Source organism: Lathyrus oleraceus, chromosome 4 (assembly GCF_024323335.1).
Source record: "Lathyrus oleraceus cultivar Zhongwan6 chromosome 4, CAAS_Psat_ZW6_1.0, whole genome shotgun sequence".
In the NCBI taxonomy this organism is placed as follows: domain Eukaryota; kingdom Viridiplantae; phylum Streptophyta; class Magnoliopsida; order Fabales; family Fabaceae; genus Lathyrus; species Lathyrus oleraceus.
This window is the reverse complement of record NC_066582.1, coordinates 376,643,251-376,655,588: the sequence shown is the minus strand read 5'-3', so window position 1 is coordinate 376,655,588 and position 12,338 is coordinate 376,643,251. Positions and strand designations below refer to the sequence as shown.

At 32.6% G+C, this 12,338-nt stretch overlaps 1 protein-coding gene across 1 annotated transcript; it reads left to right on the top strand.

Annotated features, from left to right (window-relative positions):
• Nucleotides 1-745: 745 nt before the first annotated feature.
• On the top strand, nt 746-10,807 carry LOC127137601 (uncharacterized). The gene is made up of 5 exons (XM_051064049.1): nt 746-1,065; nt 1,284-2,187; nt 2,300-2,507; nt 2,661-2,779; nt 10,568-10,807. The coding sequence occupies exons 1-5, from the start codon at nt 746-748 to the stop codon at nt 10,805-10,807; spliced, it is 1,791 nt and encodes a 596-aa protein (XP_050920006.1).
• The last annotated feature ends 1,531 nt before the right edge of the window (nt 10,808-12,338 follow it).

Here is a 12,338-nt window from a genome sequence, read left to right as displayed (position 1 = left end):
TCAAATGTTTTCTTTGCATTCCTTTGAATCATGGCATCCTTTCATTCATCATACTCTTTCAAAAAGGTGTTTGTAGCAATATATAAACATCATTACTCTTTTTTATGACCACCTCATTTCTTGCAAACACTTTCAATTAATCATTCTTATAAAAACTCAGATTTTTATCAAGTGTCCAAAAACTTTCTTAAAAAGTATTCTCTGCATTAAACCTTCATATACCTTGCTAAGAATACATATCATTTGGTTTGAACACTTGTTTACTACATTGAGTGATTGATATCCAAAGGGGAAGATTAATCCAAGTGATTAATATATTCAAGATTCATCATCAACTTTTTAATTCAGTTCAGATTTTTGTATCATACCTTGTTGTCCAGGATTGTTGGAAACAAGTGAAGTGTTGAAGAGGATTGTTCTTCATACACTTGATTACCTATAGGTTAGATAGTAAGCATCACCATTGGTGTGAGTAGGCTGTACAATAATTCTAACTATAGTGAAATCTCTTTCGAGTCGAAAGGGGAGTGGAGTACCTTCAGAGTGTGAAGGGAACCACTATAATTTCCGGTGTCCTTTTACTTTCCGCAATTTATTTTTCAGCACTTAAACGAAAAATAACCAAGAACCGGAAACAAGATCGAAGAAATTTTTTACCACCTAATTCACCCCCCCTCTTAGGCGCATTTACAACTTACATTTGGTATCAGAGCAAGTTATATGTAACTTGTTCCTAAAGATTCAGATGGCTTCCGCAAACAATGATCGTGTATGTAAAGATGGTGGTAGTAGTAACAAGCCTCCTTTGTTTTCCGGTCAATATTTCGACTTTTGGAAAATCTGTATGAAGGCACATTTAGAAGAACAAGGAAGTGACATATGGGAGGCGGTTCAAAATGGTCCTTTTATTCCTACAACGGTTGTCAACGGTGCTAGTTCAACAAAGCCACAAGGATCATGGGATGATGATGATAAGAAAAGGGTTCTCTATGATAAAAGGAGATTAATATTTTACAAAGTGCACTTGGAATGGATGAATTCTTCCGTGTCTCAACATGTACAACGGTAAAGGAAATATGGGATACTCTTGTAGAAACTCACGAAGGAACGGCCGAAGTCAAGAGATCTAGATTGAACACGTTAAGTCAAGAGTACGAGTTATTCCAAATGCAACCGGGAGAATCAATCCTCGACTTGCAAAAAAGATTCGTGCATTTGACAAATCAATTGAAAGCATTTGGTAAGACACTAACTAATGATGAACTTAATCTTAAAGTGCTTAGGTCTTTAACAAGAGAATGGCAACCCAAAGTGACGGCGATTTCCGAAAAGAAAAGTTTATCAACAATGACATCCGCTACTTTATTCGAAAAGCTTCAAGAATATGAAATGGAACTTGGACTATTGGAGAAACATGAGGTGCAAGAGAAGAAATCCAAGAGCATTGCCTTAAAAGTTGATTCCAAAGTTGTGAAGAAAGAAGACAATCCCGAAGAGGACGAAAACTTTATGCTTCTTGTAAAAAGACTAGGAAAATATTTTGGTGCAAAAAGTTCTTCATCGGATTCCGATAGTGATCAAAGCGCAAATCTAGCATTGATGGCATCACATCATTCCGACGATGAAGACGATGAGGTTAGTAGTAACTTTTCAATTTTTGATAATGATGCTCAAGGAGAAATTGATGAACTTTTAAGTGAATGCAAAATTCTATACAAAACCATTTCATCTCACAAGAATCAAATATCAACTTTGGAAGAAAATATTGAGAAAATGAAAAATAATCTCAAAGATGAAAATGAAGAATTAATCAAGAATTTTGCATGCACTAAATGTGAGTCACTTGCTTTTCAAATAGTTCAATTGAAGAGAGTTATTGAAACATATGAAAAAGGTCAAATCGGATTGGAACATGTTCTTAGTAGTCAAAGATACTCAAATGATAAAAGTGGTTTAGGTTATTCAAATTTTGCTAAACAAACTTCTAACAAGACCATTTTTGTAAAAGCTAAAGAACAAATTCCTTTAGATAAAAGTAACAAGCCTAAAGTGGTTCATCAATATAATAATAGGAAAAGGAACAAATCTTATTATAAAAAGAAATCTTATTCCCCTAGATATAAAAGCAACTTTGAGCCTACATGTTTCTATTGTGGTATTAAAGGTCATACTCCTAATGCATGTTATGTTAGAAACTTTAGTGTTTCTCAAGGCCATTATGTATGGGTTAAGAAAGGAACTAACTTTGAATGACCCAAAGCAATTTGGGTACCTAATAAAATTTAACTCTTTTTTGTAGGTATGCTTGAAGACCTCCTCAAATCAATGGTATCTTGATAGTGGGTGTTCAAGGCACATGACGGGTGATTTAAACAATTTTTCACATCTAACGCTTAAGGCCAAAGGATATGTTACTTATGGTGACAACAACAAAGGAAGAATCCTTGGCGTAGGCATCATTGGTTCACCGCCTTCAACATCTATAGAAGATGTCCTATTTGTAGAAGGTATAAAGCATAGTCTCCTTAGCATTAGCCAATTGTGTGACCGAGGTTTCAAAGTCAACTTCACTAAAGATGAATGTTTGATTGAAAATGAAGTTACTCATGAAGTTATGCTAAAAGTTAAAAGAGTTAATAATATATTTCAAATCTCTTTAGATAACTTGTCTTTGAATGTTAGGTGTCTCTTGGCAAACAACAATGAATCATGGTTATGGCACAAGAGGTTTGCTCATATTCATATGGAGCACTTGAATAAATTGATCAAGCATGACTTAGTAATTGGATTGCCGAAGATAAAATTCATCAAAGATGGGTTGTGTGGTGCTTGTCAAAAAGGAAAGCAAACTAAGTCAACTTTCATTTCCAAGAATGTGGTGTCCACAACTAGGCCACTACAATTGTTGCACATGGATCTCTTTGGTCCATCGAGAACAAAAAGCTTCGGAGGTAACGTTTATGCATTAGTTATTATTGATGATTTCTCTAGATATACTTGGACATTGTTTTTAGTTCAGAAAAGTGATGCCTTCAAAGCATTCAAGAAGTATGCCAAGCAAATTCAAAATGAGAAGTCTCTTTCAATTATCTCCATTAGAAGCGATCATGGTGGAGAATTCCAAAATGCCTCATTCGAAGAATTTTGTGAAGAACATGGAATCTCACACAACTTCTCCGCACCAAGAACTCCACAACAAAATGGTGTCGTAGAAAGGAAGGATAGGTCATTAATAGAACTTGCAAGAACAATGCTAAGTGATTCAAATCTTCCTAAGTATTTTTGGGCGGATGCGGTGAGCACGGCATGTTTTGTAAGTAACCGTGTTAATATTCGGCCTATTCTCAAGAAAACCCCTTATGAACTTTTCAAAGGGAGAAAACCAAATATTTCTTTCTTTCATATTTTCGGGTGTAAGTGCTTTGTCCTCAACAACGACAAAGACAACCTTGGTTATCATTTTTGTGAATTAATGCTTATTATGTTTGTGAATGTATGACTATTTTTTATCAAGTCTTTTCCCAACCTTTTTGCTAATGACAAAGGGGGAGAAGAATTGCTTGTTGTTTTTGTTTCTCTAACATTTTGTAGGAAAGATACACATTTCCAAAGCTTTGCTCATATTCCAAAAGAAAGGGGGAGCACTTGCATAGGGGGAGATATCCTTGGATTAGAGAAACAAGTTTAGAATCAACTTTCAAGTAGTGAGTTGTCATCATCAAAAAGGGGGAGATTGTGAAGTCATGGCTTCTTGATGATTTTGATGATTACAACATCTCTAAACAATTCTCATGTGAAAAGATCAAAAAGCTGTCAAAGACTTGAAGTGAATTGAAGTGGAGTAAAGATTTAAGTGAAGTACATCATTTCAAAGGATCAAGTATCATCATTGGTATATCTAAAACTTTCACTAATATGATATACAAGTGTTCAAATATTTATTCCATGATATCTTGGTTCATATAGAAAATTAGGATGTATTGCATTTCATTTTTCACATTCTGCCAAATTCTATTTTTCAAAACTGGGCTTCAGTAACCGGTTACCCACCGAGCAGTAACCGGTTACCATTGTTGTTTTTCAAATATTTTTTGGACTTTGGAAGCAAGTAACCGGTTACCCACCAAGCAGTAACCGGTTACCACTGACGAATTTTGGCAGATTGGTGCATTTCTTCATTCAAATGTTTTCTTTGCATTCCTTTGAATCATGGCATCCTTTCATTCATCATACTCTTTCAAAAAGGTGTTTGTAGCAATATATAAACATCATTACTCTTTTTTATGACCATCTCATTTCTTGCAAACACTTTCAATTAATCATTCTTATAAAAACTCAGATTTTTATCAAGTGTCCAAAAACTTTCTTAAAAAGTATTCTCTGCATTAAACCTTCATATACCTTGCTAAGAATACATATCATTTGGTTTGAACACTTGTTTACTACATTGAGTGATTGATATCCAAAGGGGAATATTAATCCAAGTGATTAATATATTCAGGATTCATCATCAACTTTTTAATTAAGTTCAGATTTTTGTATCATACTTTGTTGTCCAGGATTGTTGGAAACAAGTGAAGTGTTGAAGAGGATTGTTCTTCATACACTTGATTACCTATAGGTTAGATAGTAAGCATCACCATTGGTGTGAGTAGGCTGTACAATAATTCTAACTATAGTGAAATCTCTTTCGAGTCGAAAGGGGAGTGGAGTACCTTCAGAGTGTGAAGGGAACCACTATAATTTCCGGTGTCCTTTTACTTTCCGCAATTTATTTTTCAGCACTTAAATAAAAAATAACCAAGAACCGGAAACAAGATCGAAGAAATTTTTTACCACCTAATTCACCCCCCCTCTTAGGCACATTTACAACTTACATTTTGAAGTCCAACTCAATTGACACCTACCAATTTTTTTTTCCATGAGGTTCAATTCCTTCTTGGATTATCAGATGAATTTTTGGATTACTCCTTTATTCATTGATATATTCCATAACTTGTATGATGTATTTCAAGATGTTTCCCCACCTATCTGATGTATTCTCGGATCTGTATTCTAATGTATTTCCAGAATTTCCTCAATGTATTACCAGATGTGTTTGTATTCTGATGTATTTCCAGAATTTCCTTAATGTATTACCAGATGTGTCTTCTATTCTGATGTATTTCTAGAATTTCCTCTATGTATTACCGGATGTGTTTGTATTCTGCTGTTTTTCCAGAATATCACTTGTAATTCTGATGTATTTCCAGAATTCGTTTCTTTTACCCTCCGATGAATTTCCTGACATGTCATTTTTGTTCTGACGCACTTCCAAAACCTCTATCTCATTCCCTGGCTTTATTTCAAGACTCATTGGTGTCTCTTAAAATTCAGTTGTTACTAGGATTTATTCCAAGCTCAATGGTTACTAGAACTCATTTTAAACCCAATTATCATGGGAATCACTGTCACTCTATTTATAAATACAATTGTAATTGGTATCTAAAGTTTGGTTGACGCCAACATCATTTCAAGTCCAGGTGTTGCTGGAAAACTCCGTTGTAGCCGGTAATTATTTTACTAATTCCTTTGATCAAGTCCAATTGTTGTTGGAAAAATCCATTAAAAGTTGGTTGTAATCCATTGCTTATGGTCAAAGTCCAATTGTTGTTGGCATCAATCTGTTAAAAGCTGGTTGTAATCCATTACTTACGGTCAAAGTCCAATTGTTGTTGGCAAAATTTGTTAAAAGCTAGTTGTAATCCATTGCTTACGGTCCAAATCCAATTATTGTTGGTACATACAGAGAGTTTGATTACCCTGTATTTCCTGATGGTTCCGTGAAAGTCATGTATGACTTGTCATCTTGAGGAATTCCCAGAAGCTTGGAGGTTTTTCGTGTTAGAAAACTTCAATGATGTTGGTTTTATTTGATTTCTTTGTAAAGAATCATCATAGCCTTTTGCACGGATGATCTACTTATAAGAAGACTCCTGCTTATCTTTGTTTTGCATAAATTCCCTGTTAGGAATCTCCAAAATCTTCGATCGGATGAATTTCTTGTGAGAAATCTCCAGAACTGTCAGATGTATTCTAAAGTGTCTGGTCAGGTATGAACCTATTGATGATACTTGCTTTGCATGTTTTCCAATATTGTCAGGTCATGTATGAACCTGTTGTTGAAGTTTTATTTGGGTTTTCTATTGTTGTCGGGTCACATACGAAGTTGTTGTTAAAATCTCTGTGAAACCTCCAGAATTGTCAAGTTATGCATGAAACTATGGATATATTTTCTTTGAATTTTCCAGTGTCGTCGGGTCATGTATGAACTTGTTGATAAAACTCCCCTTTGATTTTTTTCCCAAGTGTTGTTAGGACATGTTTGAACCTGTGAGTGAAACTTTCTTTAAATATCCTAATGTTGAGGTCATGTATGAACCTATTAAATTTTCCTTGATTTTCTAACATTGTTAGGTCATGTTTGAACCCGTTGTTGAAACTCTTTGAATATTCCAATGGCCAGGTCATGTATAAACGTGTTGATGGAGTTCTTTGATTTTTTCCAGTGTTGTCAGGTCATATATGAACCCGTTGACTAAACTTTTACTTGATATTCAAGTTGTCATCAGGTCATGTATGAACATGTCGTTCAAATCTTGTTTGTATGTTCCCTAATGTTAGCATGTCATGTTTGAACCTGTTAATTGAGCATTCTTTGAATATTTTAGTGTTGTCAGGTCATGTTTGAATTAGTTATTGAAAATTCTTTGTATATTCTAGTGTTGTCAGGTCATGTTTGAACCAATTATTGAAAAGTCTTTGAATATTTCGGTGTTGTTAGGTCATCTATGAACCTGTTGTTAAAATCGCTTTGCATATTCCCCAGTTGTCTTTCCTCCAGCAGGATTATTATTCCCAGTGAATTTCTACCCTCATTTTTTGTTTTCTGTGGGCCACCTTTACCATATGTCTCAATCATTCCCCAAAGATTTTTGTTTCATTATGTATTCATCATAAAGCATCTTGTTAAGGTTTATCTTATGTCTGACCATATTCGTGGCAGATCAAAGTAAAAAAGAGAGAGTCTTACATCCATGCGTAGCATATCATATCATGTCGCAGGCATTCAGGATCAAAATCTGGATCTTCTTAGTATTTAACTATGTCCCACTACGATCATATGAAGATTAACATTCGTTATATTCTCTAGTTGAAGATACTTAAATAGGGGCAACTGTCACACCCTGATTTTGACCCTAAATCATTGATTCGATGTATTCATCATAACATGCATTCTATACCACATAATGCCTAAAGTGTCAGTTGAAATAAAATTTCTGATCTACAGGAAAACTGATTGAATCAATTATCAAATGTGTGTCAAAACAGCGGGCACAATTTTTTAAAATCAAGCTTGCAGATCTCAGTTTTATTAATCTACGTTTCGCGTAGTTTAATATGGTGTGCTCAATTTATTTTTTGGCTAATTATTCGGTCACATTTTGATCCGTCTGAGTGTTTTAACCGTGTGCTTTCTATTTCAAAATTTTACAAAAACATGTATGTTTCAGAGAGGTTTATTCCACATTGATCATTTTGGTGCATTCAGTTTAATTTTTCGAGCACTTTTGCGCCTGATTTTTATTCATTTTAACCCCTTTTATTTTTATTATTTTATCAAAATGTCTACAAAAAATTAATAGATTTATTTATGGTTTCAATTTTATGTTGATTATTTAAATTAGTTTGATTTTTAGTTGGTTAATTCTTTTCCACTAATTTTACACTACAAAAATATTTAAAAAGTATTTAAGGGTATTTTAGACATTTTTAAAAATCGAAAACCCTAAGTGTCCCCTATAAATACCCACACTTGACATTGAAAGAGGGACCTCACCAATCAACCCACGGCATCCAACCAATGCTTGGATCCTCTTTCTCAATCTCAATTTCAAAAATAATTTCAGAAAAGTAATAAGAGTTAGGATAAAAAAAATTGGAGGAGGATTACTACATGCAACTCTATTAGTATTTTTGCTTATACATTCTTCACCTCATTTACCATCCTCACATCTGATTCTTCTTTCCACATACCACACTCATATTCTCCACACTATATTTCCTGCAACTCACAACTTACTTCAACTTCATTCATCTTCATTTTTCCTACATCAGGTTCACCCTCCACCATCTTAATAAACCACCACCATATAGTAAAAACACAACCTGCAAAATCTCACTACTATACACCTTCTACTAACTCACCACACTACACCATAACAACACCTCTCATGTTCATGTGAGCCACTGTTTTTTTTCACTCTCCAAACTCATCATAATTATACCTCATGTGTACTGCTTGTTTCATTTTTCAAATAAACATATATACACTTTTGTTTCAAATCTTAATATATACATATACTACTTGTTTAGTTTTGCTTTATATATAAATATATACTACGCTGCTTTTTTAGTTATAATATATATACTAACTATTTTTTAACTTTTATACATATATATATATATATATATATATATATATATATATATATAAATATATATATATATATATATATATATATATATATATATATATATATATATATATATATATATATATATATATATATATATATATATATATATATATTACTTTTTATTTATTTTAGTTTTATATATATACTTATACTTAGGTTTTGTTTGTAGTTACATAGGTAGATATGTTTAAGATTATATGTTTCTTTTTTGTTTATGTATACATATATACAGATTTTTATATAGTTATTATATATAATATATGTGTTTCAGTTTTATATATATATATATATATATATATATATATATATATATATATATATATATATATATATATATATATATATATATATATATATATATATATATATATATATATATATATATATATCATAATATTTGTTTTCACATTTTTATTTTATTTCGATTATTTTGTAATGCAAATTTATTGTGGATAATGCGTGTGTGTTGTGTTTAGCTTTCTATATTTTTCATTTATTTTGAGTTGATGTAAAAAACCACGACACTACTGTAATAATAATAATGAGCTTGGTTGTTGTTTGGTTTATCACTGCGTTACGATCTCGGAGTTAAAATTCAATTTAACTTTCAAAAATCGTTTGGGCGCATAGATTTAGTGCTCGACTTCTTATAAAGTAATTCATACATTATAGCATAATATTTGTTTTCACATTTTTATTTTATTTCGATTATGTTGTAATGCAAATTTATTGTGGGTAATGCGTGTGTGTTTGTTAGGGACCAATTAGTACTACTTTTTATATAATTTTATTGGTCCCTTTTACCAATTTTTGATGTAATTACGCACTTTTATTCTCACTATTTTGTATAAATGCAATTAGGTTTAATTGATGTTGTTTTGAGTAGTTATTTCACATATTTGTTAGTTTTGTAGAATTTTTGGACAAGAGAGCTTCGGAATGCATAATCATAATTTGGAAGAAGTGTTGAATGCAATTTGGAGGCCTATTTTTGAAAATTAACATTTGGAAGAATCTTTGGATGAAGCTTGCAAGACAAGGAAGCTGAAGTAGCTTCAGTTCGCGCCGCGATCTCCCTTCGTGCCGCGATCCTTGCGAATCCAGCAAGCTGTTTTGGCCAAGTGTGCTGTTTTCAATGCCAACTGTGTTTGACAAATTTGTATCTATTTTAGGGGGGTTTTCAGTTTTAGATGAAAAGGAGCATTTTAGGAAAGGTCAACCCTTTTAGAAAACAGAATGAAAAATGTTCATTGATTCATTGATAGTTTGATATTTTGTAAGAGAAAAACAGATTTCTTACCATTGCCTTTTGCTTTCCAAAATGATGAGGAGGAGCTAAACCCCATTTTGTCAAGATTGAAGGTAGTAGCTATTCCTATTTGTTTATGTATTTCATTTGACTCTTATATATGATAAAAGATTGTTGATGTATTGAATGATATTTTTTCCCTAAGTTGAATATTAGATTTGAGTAGTTGTTGAAAGAGATTATTTAAGTCTTGACATAAAATATATTTTCAAGTAGTGAATAAGTTGTAGAAATAGATTTATTCACTACTCTTCTTTTGTATCAACCACTAAAGATTGCTAAATTGATAGTTAGGTGGAGAAATCGTCTAAAGATTAATATAGTGATTATCACAATATCATTTAGACATAAATGCTATTGAGAGGATACTTGAACATCATCAATAATCTTGAATCTATATAGTTGTCATAAGAAATCATAAGCAATTTGAATAGTGAACTCCAATCTTGCCAAGCCTCTTACATTTGATTAAAACCATTTTATTGTCTTAGTGACATTTTACTCAAAAGATAACTTTTCAAACAAAACAACTTGGTTACTTTCTATACTTATAACAATTTGAATTATAGAACGGCGGTAATAACAACCAATCTCTGTGGATACGATATTAAAATATTTGCCGAAAATATACTTTTCAACAAATTGGCGCGAACTGGGAAATTCCAGTCTCATGTTTTATGCTTTTGATTGCTAACTCCCCTATTGGTTTGTTGTGTGGTTGTTCTGATTTTTATTGCAGATGTCTAAGAGAATAAAAACCATGTATTTCGGTCCTTCTCGTTCATTGAGACGGTTCGCAAGTGATGAACATGAACCTGAAGCCCGCACATTTCCTTCCCAAGCGGAATATGTTGCTTATGCTAATTGGTCTGAGGGCAGGACAACTTTTATGGGGGGTGCAGGAGGTGGTGCAACCCATGACGATGAGATGGAGGACGTCCTTGGATCTGTTGGTGGTGGCCAAGAGGAGGAAGATTGAGGAGTTTGTGAATTTTAGAGTTTGCTTTTTTTTTAGTTTTCTTTGTATTATTATTGTTTTTGTAAAATTTTGATTGTACTTTTGGGTGGCTCTAGTTCACCAAAACTTTGGTTTGTTAGTTTGTTTTGTTAATTGCATGAATACTCTGTGAGATTTAAGTGTGTTACAATGAATTTGGTTTACCAATATTTTTTTTGTTTAATTATTCTTACTCTTAAGTCAAGCTTAAAGCAACCAAGAAATTTTCGCAAAGAAAGAAGCATATGACACTTCGAGTGGTGATGATAAGAATTAGTGTCGGTATTTCAAGGTACACTTTATCGCTTTCTAGACTTAACATGAGTAGTTTGATGGTGTGTTGCAAATTCCATATCATAAATTCATTGAAATACATGTCATTTTTGAATCAAAATAGAACCTAACCAATTGTGAGGAGGCTTTCCATTGTACACTAAAATGCGGGAAACCGAACATTATTTCAACTCATTCTTATCATGCTAAATCATGCATCAAGCTATTTTTGTGTGAAAATATTGGAAATGATAGATGCATTGTTTGTTGAGAAAAACCACTTGACCAAAAAGTTTTGAATCAACGAACCTTGTGAGGAGTAATCCTTAGTTAACCCCCTTTGAGCTTACTTTAGGATTCATTTGATTGATAAGTGTAAAATCAATTGAAAATTTTCTGAATAAATGAATCCTGATTTTTTTTCGTGTCAATTGAACCCTCAAACTGAGTTGTTTGCAAATTTTGCCTTTTGCTTATGTCTAAGTAGGGAGCATTATTGAATAAATTTGGTTTTGGAATCTAAAGTTGGGGAGAGTAAAGTAAAAAGAGTCTATTAGAAACTGGGAGAAGTGAGTTTTTTTTTATGAAAGGGTGAAAATATGAAAAGAAACAAGAAAAAGAAATCACCCTTGAAACCATAGAGCAAAGAAAAAGAAAAGAAAGAAAAAACAAAGAAAAGGTTCATGGTTGTGTGGATGTAAAAAGAAAAAGAAAAGAAAAAGACGTTGATCAAAGAAATGGAAATTGTGTAGATTTAAATGTATGGAAATGCTCCCTTAGGATAGGCAACTTTGTTGAATTCTCTTAATCATATCATTTCTTGTAACCCAAGCCACATTACAACCCTTAAAAGACCTCTTGATTCTCATTTTTCACATGATTTGGTATTTGTTTTGATGACCGCATGATTTGAATTGTTGTTGATTTAATTGCTTGGATGAGTGAAAGTAAACCTTCATGTTATTCATCATTATTATGATGTGTGTGTAAGTTTGATTCAATTTTGACATATATGGCTTTGAATTCCTTTGTATGATTTTTGCACTCAACCATTGCTCTTATTCATGTTTTGTCTAGCATTGAGATAGGTGGATTGAGAAAGTGCCATACACTTTTGAACCATTTGAATGTCCTTGGTTAATCCTTGTTTCAATCTTTTGTGTCATTGCTTTGGTTGTGTTGGTGGAAACTTTTGTTTAGGGACAAACAAAATGCTAAGTTGGAGAGAGTTGTTAGGGAC